The sequence below is a fragment of the Papaver somniferum genome, unplaced genomic scaffold (assembly GCF_003573695.1).
Source record: "Papaver somniferum cultivar HN1 unplaced genomic scaffold, ASM357369v1 unplaced-scaffold_119, whole genome shotgun sequence".
NCBI classification, from domain to species: Eukaryota; Viridiplantae; Streptophyta; class Magnoliopsida; order Ranunculales; family Papaveraceae; genus Papaver; species Papaver somniferum.
The window spans coordinates 2,602,968-2,620,226 of record NW_020620936.1 but is presented as its reverse complement, the minus strand read 5'-3'; the positions used below and the strand labels follow the sequence as shown (position 1 = coordinate 2,620,226).

Genomic DNA, 17,259 nt, shown 5'->3' with positions numbered 1-17,259 from the left:
GTTCGTTCCCACAAGGATCAAGAGGTTTTAGTTGTCTTATAACGTCACGAAAAAGGGGGGTTTTAGATTTATAAAGTAAAAGAATAAACAAAGCAATTAAAAATATAAAGTTGAAATCAATAAGAGAGATTAGATCAAGAAATCCTTCTTCGTTGCAAAACAATGATTCAAGTTATGTTCTTTTCCACTTTTTATTAGTCACAGATTATCACCAATCGTAGGTAAAGCAGCTAGCTCAGTGCTAAACCCCTAAATCCCTAGTATCACCGGATACGGAAGTTCTCGACTACCAGATTCTATTCACCAAACCACCTAGTAGTAGCTCACTCAAGATGTAATTTAGTTAAACACATTAAGATTTATGAATTTATTAGGTTGATATTAGTAGTTAGACTCTTAGCTCAAGGTCTACTTGCTAACGTTGTTTTCACACACAATTGCTCCACGGAATCCCTCCGCAAGGTCTCCTGTTTGCTACTTATGTAAAGAGTCAAGAAACGATTACTTATCCCCTCACTTTCACTAGCTTTAGATCAATTAACAAATCAATTTAGTATGCATCCTAAACGACCTATCAATCAACCATGAATGTATAAACATTCCTATTAGTAAAAACAAACGATAATCATGTGAAAACTTCAAAGGAGATTTAAAACAAAACTCAAAACATGTTAAGAATTAGGAATTCATCCTCAATCAATAAAATTAGCTACTCATGCTAAGGAGTTCACACAAAGAATAAAGAAAAGAGAAGTGTTGTGTGTGTAGAGAGGTGTGTAGAGAGGTGTAAAAGTGTTTAGAGAACTTCTTTATTTATAGGCTTCAATGCTCTTGCAATCCTCGTAGGAATAGAATCCCTTTCCTTTTGTAGCTCAACTTCCAAATCCTTGTCTTTGTAAAACTCTTCCACCTTCTCCTTCCAAATTCAAGCCCAATTCCTCAAACCCATTCCAATTCTAGGTCTTCACACCCCATGAGAGACTCATACAAAAATCTGTTATTTTGGTCGCAAGGAAAAGTCTTCGGGATCACCGAAAATCGGCCTGGAAAGTCACCGCCGGCCACCTGAGTTTTGTACCAGTGATGGAATATTTTGTTCTGATGTCGTTATAAGTAACGGTCAATATGGTCAATCGTTAGTCACCTGGGTCAAGGTATAGGCAGTCATCCGAGTCAATCAGCTACATCTTACTCGAATGACTGGGTCCAATGTAGTCAATTTCGTTCATACCGGCCGAAATATCGGCGATATTACCGGTATCGGACACTGAGCGATACGGAAATCCCGATATCGCAAAACGATTTTTGTGCCGATAATACCGTCCGATACGGTATAATACAGTACACCGATAATATCGTATTATCGGCGATATTTGTCATTTGCTGTAATTTCTGAGGGCATTTTCGGGATTATAAGAGAAGGGAAGAGATTTAATCCCTAAATCCCATCGATACGCAAAGGGTAGAGAGTTGATTTTACAAATTTCGTTGCAGGTTCTTCTTCTCTATTTTAATGGCGAGATTCAGTTGATTCTATCTTAACAAGAGGTTAGTTTTGATCATTAATCGATTATGTCAATCTATGTCAACTATTTCAAATGGATTATGTCAATCTTTGTTCATATTTTGGTGTATTTTAGGGTTTTTAAGAAGACTATTGGAATGTAATTTGGTTTTGATCATTAACAAATACTGGTAGTCTGGTACCCAAAACTGATGCTAGATTTTTGCAATTTAGGTCCAAGGGAAGATACATCTTATATGCATATCCAGCAAAGGCAAAGTCGCTGAAGAAACATCAAAACAGTTCATCTAGCAACTGGGTATTAAAATAGATAGCTCCATGTCTTTACAGATTACAACGATTTTAATTTTTGTGTACTGATTTTCACTGCTTATATATTAATCCCAAAGAAGCTACAGTTGTGTGATAATATTCTTTCTATATTGTCTTTCTTGCTTGGTTCAGGTCTATTTACATACTTATTGCACTTTTGTTTTGTTTGTTTCTGTTTTAGGGATTTGGATTTGAATTTTCTGTTTTACTTATTGCTACTGATTTCCTTAAGATTGGTTGTTGATGGAAATGTTGAGGTTTAATCTGTTGTGTTGTTGATGGAAATGTTGAGGTTTAATTTGTTGTGTTGTTGATGATAGTATTAGTATGTAGTTGCATACATTATCAGTCTGTTCCTGGGATTTAATTTGTTTTATTTCTGTTGTAGGTTGTGATTATGGATTCTTCTAATGCATCAAATTCAAATATGGCAAACACTACCTGTGATTTATTGCCCTCTTCTTCGGCTACTCAAACTAAAGATCCAGCATGGGAATGGGGTGAACGCCAAGACCTAGCAAATCAAAATATAATTACTTGTTTGTTATGTAAGAAATTAATTCGTGGTGGTGGAATTACTAGGCTTAAGGAGCATCTTTTACATATTAAAGGGAATGTTTCTTCATGTCCAAATGTGTCCATTGATATTATGAACAAAGTTGGTCTGGTGAATTCTGTAAAGAGGACCAAAAAAGCTCATAAGGATAACATTGATTTAGCGTATCGGCGTGCAAACAACTCAGATGAAGCCTCTGATGCTGATACCGATGTTGAAGAACAAGAAGTTGAAATTGATGGCAATATGGGCAGTCGTGGTGCTGGTGCTGGTGCTAGTGCTGGTGTGGGTGCTAGTCAACTAGTTTCTCAGAATCAGATAAAGAGAAAGAGGATAAGCCAAAGTAATAGTAGAGGTCCAATTGATTTATATATGAAGACAGACCACAAAAAAACTCAACAGGCCACTCTTGAAAGAGACTCAGCTGTGAAAGAGAAGTTAATGAAGACTGCATGGAAATGCATTTCAGCTTGGATGACTGAGAATTCAGTATCATTTAACACTGTTCGTTGCCCAAGTTTCAAAGAAATGATATATGCAATAGGCGACTATGGGAAAGGTAAGCAGTTGTGATATGCTCAGTTGATTTTAGCTATAATACGTGCTTTAATCTGTTCTTCTTATCGTATATTCATTTGGTTTACTTTTGCTTTTTATGTTGTTTTTTGTTAGCTATGCCCCCACCATCTTACCATCAGATTCGTACGAATCTTTTCAAGGACCGGTTAGTAGAAATGAAGAAATTTGTTGATACATTTAGGGAACATTGGAAGAGGTTTGGATGTTCTATCATGTCTGATGGCTGGACAGATGGGAAAAAGCGACATCTTATTAACTTTTTGGTGAATTGTCCGAAAGGGACAGTTTTTTTGAAGTCTGTGGATGCGTCAAACAGAACCAATGATGCTGATTTTATACGTGGGCTTGTAAAGGAGGTAATTAACGATGTTGGGGAAGAAAATATAGTTCAGTTCATTACCGATAATGGTTCAAATTTTAAAAAGGCAGGGAAAGATTTAATGCTTGAATACCCAAATATGTTTTGGACTCCTTGTGGTGCTCATTGTGTTCAGTTGATGCTAGAAGAACTTGGTGGCAAGCTTCCACGAATCAAGACAGCCGTCATTCTAGGTAAGAGACTCGTTACATATATTTATGCTCATTTTCAAGTATTAAGCTTAATGAGGGAGATGATCGGTGGTGAATTACATAGGTCTACAAAGACTAGATTTGCAACTCAGTACTACACACTAGAAAGTCTTGCAAAGTATAAAACCCATTTGCAAATAATGTTTGTGAATGATAAGTGGTTGAAAATGAGGTTTGCAAAAGAAACTATGGGAATTAATGTACTTAAAATTGTCACAAGCAGTACATTTTGGGAAGATGTTGATTATTCTTGTAGAGTGCTAAGGCCTTTGGTTAAGGTTGTAAGGTTAGTGGATATCGAGCGCAAACCTACAATGCCTTGTTTTTATGAAGCAATGAGGATAGCAAGGGAGAAACTCGAGGAGAATTTCAGTCAAGATGATAGTACTTGGGCTGTAATTAAGGCTATCTTTGATAAAAGATGGAAGAATAACTTCAATCATGCTCTACATTGTGCTGCATATTATTTAAATCCTTCCATATTCTACAAAGTCCCTGCTCATCTAATGGATAATGATCTTAAGTACATAGAAATCAAAAGGGGACTTCATACAGCAATGCAAAGGCTTATTCCCAATGAAGAAGATCTTGAGAAAGCTACAACTGAATTGAGAGACTACAGTGATGCTAACGGGATCTTGGGAACTCCGGTTTGCAAAAAAAGAAGATATAAAGATCAACCTCGTAAGTTTGTTTGTTATGTAAGTTGAAGGTTTGATTACATCTGTGTTACCTATGCATTTGTATAATTATTTGTCCGTGTTTATGACAGATGATTGGTGGATTACATATGGAGGAATCGATACCCCAAACCTACAAAAATTTGCAATAAGGGTATTGAGTCTTACTTGTTCTGCTTCCCCGTGTGAGCGAAACTGGAGCACATTTCAGAATGTAAGTATTCTAATCTTGTTGAGTCTTACTTGCACTGATTATTTTTCATGTATTACCATTTTCCTGTAAGGGTATTTAGACCATATGTATGCCTGTAATTCAGTTTCCTGAGGTGCCGCGACACACCAAGTTGTAGTTAATGTGTAATGTGTTAACATTGTATACCACTATATGAGCAAGAGTAGGGCATTTTTCATTGTTCCATATGATGTCATGTGCTAATGATCCAAATCAGTCTATGACCCAAAATCAAAATGATCATGGTATTGTTCTCTGTGCTGCCATCGCTACCTTTGATGGACCGGTGGTGAGTCAATCTAAACCTGTCTTCTCCTTTTCCCTGCATTTAGGGTCGCTAAATACTAAGTTATGTTCCAACACACTTGATTTATATTTGGCTTTTCTATTTGGTTCAATTTATAAGATGAACATCAAGATTAAATCTGTTTGATGTGTTTCATTTCATTTACTTATTATCCTTTCGTCTTTCAGTTGCATTCAAAGAAGCGAAATCGCATAAAGCAACAAAAATTGAATGATAGCGTCTTTATTCAATACAACAAGAAATTGGAACGTCGATACAAAGAAATCAGTCAATATAATGATGATCCGAAAGCTCATGATCCCATTTTTCTGGATGAGCATGATGACAATGATGAATGGTTGGCTTTAGAGAATTTGGATGACTTGGTTGTACAAGGAGATAATGTTATTTTGGATGATTTGCAAGATATTGTTGGTGAAAAAGGTATGCAAGTTGTTGGTAAAAGTGCTTGTATCTCCCGACGCAAATCTACTTATCCAACTGACTCTGAATATAGTGGATATGATACTGATGACTTGATGTTGGACTCTAATTATGGACTACTTGGTGGAGATGATGGAGCTACGGAAGATTATGATATCTATGATGAATCGAATGATTTTGATTAAAATTGTAATGTCCATGTTTAATTATGTTTCCAGATTGTGAACTTTAAAGTTGTGAATTCTCCCATTTTTCCAATTTGAACTTCATACGACGACTCTTATGTTTTGAATGAACTTGTTTGTTTTTCTAAAATTGATGCATTTTAATGTTGTATAATTTTGTGTGAAACAATATAAATTATAGATATAAATTTAGAACCGATATCTCCCCGATATTTGAAACCGAGATCTCCCCGATACAATGTTGTACCAGTGTACCGGTCCTCAGCCGAGACAAACCGGTATCCGATATTGACTACATTGACTGGGTCTTATTCGCTGAGTCAAGAGATGGATCGATCGTTGGACTCGCAGTCAACACGCCGGGATCGGACCATCGTCTACTACAGAGTCAACTCGCCGGAGTGGAAAACCGGCCTAGTTTCGGCTGTTTATTGAGCATTTCTCAGGCCAAATTCTTCTCCCTGCGAAAATCCTAAACATACATCTAACAATTCATTCTCCATCAGAGCTTCACTGTAGCTGCAACATTACTATCCATTACTTCTTCCCTTGTTATCTCAGCTCAACTCACTGCAGACACCAACACAAAACCCATCTTCCTGTAGAACTTGATTCCAATTCCATCCACAATTGCATATCGATAACAGCCTTGTTCTTCTTCGTCAACAACAACAGGTATTCATATCTTTGGCCCCATTCTTTGTATCATCCAATCTTTGAATTCAGACTAAACCCCATTGCAAAACCACCATGTCTGAGCATCAAACCTCACACCTTGTCTTGACCTCCATCTCAACCCATTTCATCTTCACAGCATCACTAATTCTTTCCTCTGGTTTCAAATCTGTCTCCAACCCAATTCTGTTCTTCAATTGCAGAAATAATCGAAACCCTTATAAACCACAGATTCAAGACCCATCTGTTGAGCAGCGACAAGAGCTTCAAGTCATCACCAATTATAGACTCAAACTCCATATTTCTTCATCTGAACTGCTTCTCGATCTCATCATCTCAATCTTTCGATTTAACAGTTGCAGCTTCTTCTCTTCAATTCCTCTGCCTATTTCTCTCTCGGTCTCACAGCAAACCCATCCATCATTATCTCAAAATCCCATTCAATCTCAGATTACATTGAACCCATCATCAATTTCTGAGTTCAATAGAAAACCCATAATCAACAGCAACAACTTCAATTTAGATTTCTTCTCTTCCTATCTCGATTCACAAATCCACCATGAACATCATTTACGGCCACCAGATTCTCATCAGCAGCTCTATCTCTTAATCCTTCTCTATGAATCGATCATATTGATTCAATTTCAGAACCGAAAGCAAAAACCTCCAATTCCTTCAAACCCTATCAGTTTAAGAACACAAATATCTCATCAATCTTCCTCTGCTATTCGAGTACACAACATTTCTTCTTGCTGATTCAAAACATGACAGCAACATCAATTTCTTCTCTGTATTTCTCGATACAGATATCTCTCGGTTCAACGGTAGTCACAGCTGCTTTTCTTCTTTCTCGATTTCATTTAATTTAGGGGATGGAATAAATGAGAGACATACCTCTCAATTTTAGGGCTAGGTAATAGACTATAGTAGGATATGTACACCCCAGTCACGTTGATAAGGGTTACCCCTCTGGCATCCCCCTTAAACTCAGCTGGCATGTTTATAGTGCTCCTCCAAAAGAGTTGGCCCTTAACATTGTCTGGGATCCAGATAGTGTTCGCCCATGAAATGGTACAGTTGCCGTTTTTACTCAAATTGGGTGATTTCTTCTTTTTCTCCGTATGACTCCAGAGTACCTAATAACTCAAAAACACGTGTAAAATACATAATTTACAAGACAACATAGCAAAGAAAGCATAACTACTACATAGTAAATTAGGTGTTTTAGACAACTATAACGTACACTACGCTCGTTATAAGAAAGTGTCATAAGGATGAGGCGTTTAGTAAATACAGGGAATAATGGTGAAACGCTTTCTTTTATGGAACATCAATTCCAAGCGTTACCGGTTACCACCTCCTCCCATTTACTCACCTGTTTTCCATTTCTTAATGAGACCAGAGTAAGTTTCACTTCGACTCGTATAAATAGGTATTACCTATTTCCACCGAAAAACAAGTTCTGGTCAGGAGCATACAACAATCAGAAAACTTTTGCTAGATTTCCCATCTGTTAGCTTCCCACTTCCTGATACAAGTCACAAAAAAACTACTCTTCCAGAATCAACTATTATGGTCTCAATACTCTCTTCGCTTCCCTCCCCAAAAGAAACCCTTCTCCTCCACTTTGTGACCGAAGCAAGTCTGGAACGTCCATTTCTTGGTTTAGGCCGGACTTGTACAGATTGATCTGTCGAATCTAAAGTACTCCCTTGCAGTACATTGTTTAGGTTTTAGATTTGTTTCTCACCCACATCACACGAAATTATCGAAACCAGCAGAAACTGTTTTCACCCTCAAACAATTGGCGACCACAGTGGGAGATCAATCTCTCGGTTGCAATATCGATTTCCAAATTTCCGATATCACCTTTCACTTCCAACTCCAACATGGTGGAACTCAGATCCGGATCAGCTGCCGAGAACACCAACCCAGAATCTGTCCCTGGTGTTGACACTACTTCCAACAGCATCACTACGCGACCTACTGACCCCAGTAACACCGAAAGCACTCCTTCAGGTGTAACACCACCGACCATCAGGGCCAGAGCCGATGCCGCCTCTAATGTCCCTGCGTAACTTTCTAATCCTGGCAGTATTGATAGCGCTCATTCAGGCGTTACGCCACCAGTCACCAGGGTCAGAGCTGCCGCTACTGCTCCTAATGCTTCGTCAAACATGGCACCTCCAACCGCCACTAAGACTCCAACTACCCCACCAACATGACGAGAAACCGGATGAACTAGAGGAAGCCGACCCTATATCACCATCGCTGATTTGATGTAACGACAGGAGGTTCTCGCTAAAGCCCAGACGGATATGGTTTCGACACAGAAAGAAGTACTTGTCTTTCTCAAAGCCCTGACAGAGCGGCTTCCGCGTGAGTCACGCTCTCCAGAGCCGATTAGAAACGCCTCCAACACCCCCGACGCTAGCACATCGCCGGAACGCGTCTCCGCGGAGGAGGAGATTCGTGCCAGAACCCCATTGGAAAGAAGCCATCCGTCCAATTTTTTCACACGAGAGGATCCAGAACAACTTCTCCGGAATCGAATCAAGAATGATGAAATACACATGCATCAGTATCAACCTCCTTACCCACCTGAAATACAAAGAATTCCTCTTCCAAGAGGATACTCCTCTCCTCAATTCACCCTGTACGATGGCACCGGAAATGCACGTGAGCATGTCTCTTGCTTCTTGGAGTCCCTAGGCGAACATGAATACAATCACGTTCTTCGTCTGAGGGAGTTTTCGAAATCTCTTACTGGAAAAGCGTACACATGGTACAACAACATCGCGCCAAACAACATCCCCAACTGGGGTGGCATGGTTACCGCATTTTACAAGAAGTACTTCTTTGTGTCTGAACAAGTTACCTTCTTGGGCCTAGGAAGGATGTACCAACGGGACAACGAACATCCAAATGATTTTTTTTAAGAGATTCAGGGTTCAAGCACTAGACTGTCATGACCCAAACGTGACCGAGCAACAACTGGTGAATTCATGCATCAACGGTATGGCTCCCATTTACCGCGCCTTTCTAGAGAACCTGCGTTTCTAGAAATTCTCTGAGCTCCATGAGGCTTCCAGGCGATCAGCAATGACAACACTAGCATTATTAGAAAGAGCTAGACCAACCAGAGCCGAAGACGAACACGAAAATCGTGGGAATAGATGTCTCATCAACAAACAGTACAACGCTGGTCCCTCCTCGGTGAGCGTAGTAAACGAAGGAGGAAAAAGGAAGGCCCCGGCTGCAGACCAGCTTCCTAAACGCGAAGCACCAGCACGACGACCAACTCCGCCACGGAAGGCCACCGGTAAAGCTCCCATGCGTCATCACGAAGCTGAAGGAAATACCCTGGAGTTCTCGTTTCCCATTGAGGAGGTAATCGATCTCTTAGAAGAATGGATTCAAGATGATGTTATCATACAACCATCTCCCAGACGCCCACCGACTGAGGCCGAGATGGCAAACCCCAAATACTGCCACCACCATATATTTGTTTACCACCCAACCAGTGATTGCAACAGACTGAAGCATATCTTCAAAGAAAAGATATAAGCAGGGGAACTTCAACAAGGAAACGAGGGAGTACATCGAGGCACACTTCCGGTGAGGAATTGTGGAGTCTCTTGGGACTCCGTGCACGAGACTGTGTGATCCATGATGCAGCACGTATGCGTAATTCTCTACCTTTCCAAGGTGCAGCGCCAAGATATCTTCACGGCTCTCAATTGTGTCGTGTCGGGCAAACGGCCTTTTCCCTCCATGGAAGCCACACCAAGAGCCCAAGCTCTCTCAGCGAGCGGAATCGAAAAGGAAAACTGGGTACTGCTGACCACGTCCTATTTAAGAGGTATTGAATTCGACAACACGCTAATCGACACGGCCTCTGACTTCAACATTGTTACTTTCAAGACTCTGAAAGCTGCGGGATTTACGAAACAAGAGGCTACCCATTCCCCATCCGTGATTAAGAACCCGGGAGGGGAATCCTTGAACGCGCACGTCTACATTAACCTCGAGATCAAGATGGGAGATGCTATAACGCATAGAAAATTCCACATTGTCAAAGAACTGGGTTATGACATGATATTGGGGCACTTGTAGGTACTCGATAACAAGGCGAAATTGGGAACATCCCATCTACCGATGTCAACGCCCGAAAGAATCTCCAACAAACCGTCCCACTTGCTACCGCATCGGCGAGTTACTGATAGAACCCCGGACACCTGGAGATGACCTGTTGGCGCTAACTCATAGATTCCAAACGCAAGTAAGTTTGGACGAACGATCTTCTCTACAACCAGTCATTTCTTTCCCTATTCCGTCATGGAGACTCAGCGCGACTACTGGCGCGGATGCTGTCAAGAGATGTGAGTGGGGCGCTGGGCCATTCAAACGCTTTGCAAAGAATTTGGAAGCTTCCATCGAAACTGAAGAGACCAAGATTCAAACGGTTACACAACACCCGAACTCGTTTCAAATCGGAGATATGATGGTCAAAGTGAACTCGTTTCAAGTTGGGAAGATGACGGTAAAGATAGTTGTTCGGACCGATTCACCCAAGAAAAAAGAAGACGAGCCATATCTGGTGGCAGACGTCCTTCTGGGAGGTTACTGCAAGCTCATCAACACATACAAGCTGGGAGGTGTGATTCTTCACTCGCGATGGCTCAATCTTTTCAATCCCTAAAACGTTGTACTACCCTCTTCCAGCACTCTCCCTTTAGTATTTCTTCAGCAATTTCTCCTCCCGCTTGATATTTGTATTTCCCCAAGATGAATACACCGTTTGTATTATTCTTTAGGGTTTCGTTTTTATTCAAAAGGCATACATTTATTTCCGAATGAGTTTTCCAAATCTGAGAAAAAATATAACAAACAAATCCCAGATCATTGAGAATCCATTAACCATCCAATCACAACCAGAAACACCAACCCATTCTAAGGGAAGGCTTGGGTCTTTAAAAAAAAATGAGAAGTTTTATTCGAAGACAGAAGCCGAAAGCGGGATGCTAATTGAAGAAACCCTAACTTCGCCGCGAATACAAGGAAGGTAAAAAAGAAAAAAAGTCTGCAAAACATCAGGACAACTAAGCGACGAATGGAAACAATGAAGAAGAAGAAGCTAGTCATAGAAAGCTAATGTGTGAATTTCCAATGCCTCGGTCAAAGATTTTTTTCAAACACTTTCCCCAACAATCTTTCGGGCAGCAAAGGTTCCATCCGGAAGCCACATCAGCAATAACAACCTCAACATCCCACCCGGAAGTCGTCTCAGAGCAACATCATCCGTCTTTTTACCGACATCCGCCTCGGCAACCAACCCAGCATATGCCATCACGACTTATCCAACGCCACCGAAAACAGTTTCGCCGTCTTCTCCCAAAGTTGTTTCAGTTTCATCAACCGCAACATCGTCATCTTCCTCGGAAGTCTTCTCAGCGACCTTTCGAGGAGAATTTCCCGACTCATCAGAATCAAGGATTATGACACCGTCATGGACAGGGGAGCTACGTTGATTTTCCCCTAAAAGTTTCACAAGCTCGGTCTTCCGCCGTTTCAACTGAGAAGCAAACTGTCCCTCCCTAACAGTGGGTCGTGAAGAGGTTTTGTTGCACCAAATCCTCCCAACGCACTGGGATGCTTCGCCGCTTTCCCGTTCTTTCTCCAAAGGTATGTCCCGAATGATTTCTCTAGCTTAACGAAACAGAGATTCAATTCTATTCGACGCCTCCCCATGAGAAGAAGACTGGTTTTCGTCGATTCCAAAGTTTCTCCTCGAAAAATTGGAGACATGTTTGTCATTGGAAGATCCCATTATGCGCTACAGTACCATAGAAAGAATAGAGGATAGACACGATTTTAGCACGAACTGTGTAAATGAAGGATTCAAGATCATCTCTTATAACCAGCAGAGCGATGAGGTCCCGAAAAGGAAAGCCTCCTACCAGCCGCGGATTGAGGCGTGATATCAGATTCTAATGAAATCGTTTTCTAATAGAGAACATAAGGGAATGCCTGGCCACGTGAGGTAAGTTAGGATTTGGTGAGAAAACGTGGAAGTACATGTTTAAGACACGCTTTACCGCATTGTTACTTCTCTTCCGCCAGCACCGAGACTTGAAAAAAAAAACCGACAAGGTGACATGAAGAGAAGGAATAACTCCCCCTTTCTACGGGCATAACACTTGCGGGGTTTTGAATAAGGAAAGAACTTCCTATGTGAGTCACGTAAGGAAAAGAGACAACCATGCCAGCAAAGACAAGCCACTACTGGGCCAAGCCGTTCCGCATGCTTTCCTCACCAAACCGTGTCATGCCTTGCACCACCGTCTGCGCCATGCTTGCCTCGCCAAACCGCGTCATTCCTTGCACCATCATGCCACGCCATGACTTCCAACACCAACAAACTCGTCAAGCGAGTGTCACGATGTTCCTTAACCCAACCAAGGTGATGCATGGCCAGACTAAGCCGACGATTTTCATCTCACTACTCTACGGTCTGCACCACCAGTACAATTTATGCAAGGCCGCCAACACGGGAAGCACAAACTCTCTTTACCTCTCGAAAAAGGTTAGTCGGAACTTCCTGACTATTTTTCACGACTTATTGTTTCGATTTTTGTCCTATCCTGTTACCATCTTATGCTTACCTCGCAACGATGCTCTCGTTCCGAGCTAAGCAAGAGACTTAATGTTGATGCTGGTTTTTAGCTTAGGGTTAAAATCGTAAAACCGTACAACTGACATGATGTCACTATGACCATTAGCACATTTATTGAATCGATCAGCATGCCTACGTAAGAATTACCAAGGTACATTTCTTTTATGTGTCATGTTCCACGGCAGAACCCTTAACATTGACCGACATCATCTATGCCAGACCCTAATTCTCATGCTATCGCGCCAAGGCATACCAACCATGTCAGCCGCACCACTTTTCCAATGGCAAACCATGCCAGCCACATCTCCGCGCCAAGGCATGAAAACCATGCCAGCCGCACCACTGTGCCCATGGAAAACCATGCCAGCCACATCTCCGCGCCAAGGCATGCCAACCATGCCAGCCACATCTCCGCGCCAAGGCATGCCAACCATGCCGACGCACCACTGTGCCAATGGAAAACCATGCCAGCCACATCTTCGCGCCAAGGCATGCCAACCATGCCATCCTCACCACTGTGCCAATAGAAAACTATGCCAGCCACGTCTACCGCGCCAAGGCATGCTAGTCGCACCATGCGCAAATGGCATGCCAAACCCTGGGCCCCACCATGCCAAGCCAACCGCACCTTGCCTTGACCCCAACCATGCTAGCCTCACCATGCGCCAATGGCATGCCAAACCCTTGGCTCCACCATGCCAAGCCAACCGCGCCTTCCCTTGGCCCCACCATGCCAAGCCAACCGCACCTTTCCTTGGACCCAACAATGCTAGCCGCACCATGCGCCAATGGAATGCCAAACCCTTGGCCCCACCATGCCAAGCCAACCGCGCCTTGCCTTGGCCCCAACCATGCTAGCCGCACCATGCGCCAATGGAATGCCAAACCCTTGGCCCCACCATGCCAAGCCAACCGTACCTTGCCTTGGCCCCACCATGCCAAGCCGTCCATACCAAACCCTAGGCCCCACTATGCCAAGCCATCCGCGCCATTGGACTTGGTCCCACCATGCGGTCCTTCCCTATGCGGCTACCAAAACGAAGGAGTGCGACGATCAACGGCCACCCTTCCATCCTAGATGCAAATCCTAGCCGTCCAAGGTCGCCAAACAACGCATGGTAATCTTTGGCCCAAAACTCTAGTTTAGGCCACGCCAAACCGCGCCAAGGAATGCCATGACACATGTGCCAATGGCATGCCAACCACCTTGTCGCGCCATACCATGCCGGTCTTCCCCATGCGGCTACCAAAACGAAGGCGTGCGACGATCAACGGCCACCCTTCCATCCTAGATGCAAATCCTAGCCGTCCAAGGTCGCCAAACAACGTATGATAACCTTTGGCCCAAAACCCTAGTTTTGGCCACGCCAAACCGCGCCAAGGCATGCCATGCCACATGTGCCAATGGCATGCCAACCACCTTGCCGCGCCATCCCATGCCGGCCTTCCCCATGCGGCTACCAAAACGAAGGCGTGCGATGATCAACGACCACCCTTCCATCCTGGATGCAAATCCTAGACGTCCAAGGTCGCCAAACAATGCACAGTAACCTTTGGCCCAAAACCCTAGTTTTGTCCACGCCAAACCGCTCCAAGGCATGCCATGCCACATGTGCCAATGGCATGCCAACCACCTTGCCGTGCCATACCATGCCGACCTTTCCTATGCGGCTACCAAAACGAAGGCGTGCGACGATCAACGACCGCCCTTCCATCCTAGATGCAAATCCTAGCCGTCCAAGGTCGCCAAACAACGCATGGTAACCTTTGGCCTAAAACCCTAGTTTTGGCCACACCAAACCGCGCCAAGGCATGCCATGCCACATGTGCCAATGGCATGCCAACCACCTTGCCACGCCATACCATGTCGGTCTTCTCTATGCGGCTACCAAAACGAAGGCCTGCAACAATCAACTGCCACTTTTTCATCTAAGATGTAGATCTTAGCCGTCCAAGGTTACCATCTAACACATGGCAACCTTTGGCCCTAGTTTGGTCGCCCCTAAACAAAGCCAAAACCCTAACTTTTGGTCGCGCCTAAACTGGGCCATATTAAATCCATATTGATCATACTTTCATGCCACTGTCTACCAAACGAAAGGTTGCAATAATCAACGACTACCTTCTTCGTAAGATGCAAAATCTTGACCGTTGAAGGTCACCACCGAGCCGGCAAGTCTCCCAAGCTCAACTTGCCAGACAACAACAACATGCTACATGTTTTCCATGAAAACACTCGAGACATCAACACATGTCACAAACTGGGGGATGCTCATTGGGTATTGGTTTGGCGGTTTACAGCGTGCGGACACTACGCTCGTTATAAGAAAGTGTCATAAGGATGAGGCGGTTAGTAAATTCAGGGAGTAATGGTGAAATGCTTTCTTTTATGGAACATAAATTCCAGGCGTTACCTGTTACCACCTCCTCCCATTTACTCACCCGTTTTCCATTTCTTAATGAGACCAGAGTACGTTTCACTTCGACTTGTATAAATAGGCATTACCTGTTTCCACCGAACAACAAGTTCTGGTCAGGAGCATACAACAATCAGAAAATGTTTGCTACCTTTCCCATCTGTTAGCTTCCCACTTTCTGATACAAGTCACAAAACAACTACTTTTCCAGAATCAACTATTCTGGTCTCAGCACTCTCTTCGCTTCCCTCCCCAAAACCAACCCTTCTCCTCCACTTTATGACCGAAGCAAGTCTGGAACGGCCATTTCTTGGTTTAGGTCGGACTTGTACAGATTGATCTCTCGAATCTAAAGTACTCCCTTGCAGTACATTGTTTAGGGTTTAGATTTGTTTCTCACCCACATCACACGAAATTACCGAAACCAGCAGAAACTGTTTTCACCCTCAAACACCTATAAATACGAATATCTAAAATATTTTCAATTACTAGATTTTATTCCCATATTATACACATAAGTGCCTTGAGCTTTCTTCTTCCTGACACAATATTTGGTACACGTGGTGAGGAAAGAATTCTAATATCGATCAGGTGGTATTAGTATGAGATTTTCTCTCATTATGGAATTTGGAACAACCAGAGTATCCTTGATCTAGTATTGTACGAAAAAAGTCTCTTTTTGTTACCTCGAACTAACGAAGTATCTTGAGATTGACTGAGGTTGCATATGCAACTTTTAACAATTCTGCTATTGAGACAGTTTTTGCATCTTGTCTTATTTTTCCCTTTACCATTAGATGATTTAGAGACATCGGAAGACATGTCCATTCTTAAAATGGTTAAATCACTAATGGAGGAGGAAGGAATAAGATTGACAACTAATGCAATATAAGATGTTTCATCTTCTTCAGAATCATATGAATCAGAGGTCTCATCTAGAGTTACATCCATAGCCTTGCTTCCACTGTATTTCTTAAGATTGTGACAGTCTTTAGCTATATGACCAAACCCTTTACACTTAAAGCACTGAGGCTGATATTCATCATCTTCTTCCTGATCCTTTTTGACAGAAATTCGATCATGTGGACGAGAATATCGATGAGTATCCTTTATGAATCTCTTATTTCTTTTCTTTAAGAGATCTCGAAATTGTCTAGTAATCAATGATAATGATTGTTCAATTTTATCATCAGAATTTTCTGCAATCTGTTCATCTGAATCATCCATATGTCTATTTTTCTCCATTGGAACTTTTGGAATTTTTACAGCTTTAAAAGCAATTCCTTTAGTTTGAATATACTGTGATTCATGATCAAAGATCTTTAACTTTCCAAAGAGTGTGCTTCGTGAGAGTGTTGAAAGATCATTTGCTTCTATAATTGCATGCTTCTTAGAATCGTATCTAGATGGCAACGATCTGAGAATTTTGCACACTATATCCTTTTCAGAAATAGTCTTTCCAAGTGAGAAAGAAGCATTAATTATCTCAGAGAGTTTAATATGAAACTCTTCAAAAGTGTCGTTGTCATCCATTTGAAGGTTTTCCCAATCGGACGTGAGAGTTTGAATTCTAGCTTCTTTCTCTGATGTATTCCCTTCAAATACGATCTGAAGATTATCCCAAAATTCTCTCGAAGTTTGACATATTGATACATGATGTTGTAGATCACGACGTACATCATGTATAATAGCATTCAAACCATCTGAATTCTGCTTAGCAAAGCCTTTTATTCGTTTGAAAAATCCATTAAGCGTTTAAACCCAGTTTCTGAATTTTCTACTTTCAGGCGATTATAACCATCGACGACTAATAGCCATGTATTAAAGTCTTGTGATTGAAGAAAAGATTTCATAGAAGATTTCCACCATAGATAGTTTATTCCGCCAAATCTTGGCGGTACATTAATTGAAGTCGATTCATGAGAACTCGAGTTCATTTCTTATAGGATGGATTACACCAAACACGGATTGTTAGATTTTTTCGTGTTTGCCTGCTATGATACCAATTGAAAAGACGAGGGTACCCAAATATACCTCAATCTAAAACTTTTCCACCTATAAGTTCTTTCTCTGAAAGTGATTGTCTATGGACTGAGTCGAAACAATACAACTAAGCGGTTCA

General features: G+C 42.1%; 1 protein-coding gene and 1 long non-coding RNA gene across 2 annotated transcripts; both read left to right on the top strand.

Annotated features, from left to right (window-relative positions):
• The first annotated feature begins 1,342 nt into the window (after window positions 1–1,342).
• Window positions 1,343–2,269, top strand: LOC113330786. Its single transcript, XR_003350496.1, has 3 exons — window positions 1,343–1,548; window positions 1,739–1,823; window positions 2,226–2,269. It is a non-coding gene; the product is annotated as an uncharacterized LOC113330786 (long non-coding RNA).
• A 453-nt stretch (window positions 2,270–2,722) lies between these two features.
• Window positions 2,723–5,499, top strand: LOC113330785. The gene is made up of 4 exons (XM_026577600.1): window positions 2,723–2,952; window positions 3,066–4,226; window positions 4,315–4,436; window positions 4,929–5,499. The coding sequence occupies exons 1-4, from the start codon at window positions 2,766–2,768 to the stop codon at window positions 5,367–5,369; spliced, it is 1,911 nt and encodes a 636-aa protein (XP_026433385.1). The 5' UTR covers window positions 2,723–2,765; the 3' UTR covers window positions 5,370–5,499.
• Window positions 5,500–17,259: the final 11,760 nt, after the last annotated feature.

What these genes read in the sequence shown, in the direction of transcription:
- LOC113330785 (XM_026577600.1), top strand. Translation starts at nt 2,766, where the DNA reads ATGAAGACAGACCACAAAAAAACTCAACAGGCCACTCTTGAAAGAGAC. An exon ending in AATAGGCGACTATGGGAAAG is followed by an intron (nt 2,953 to 3,065) that starts GTAAGCAGTTGT and finishes GTTTTTTGTTAG; the next exon opens with CTATGCCCCCACCATCTTAC. An exon ending in ACTGGAGCACATTTCAGAAT is followed by an intron (nt 4,437 to 4,928) that starts GTAAGTATTCTA and finishes TTCGTCTTTCAG; the next exon opens with TTGCATTCAAAGAAGCGAAA.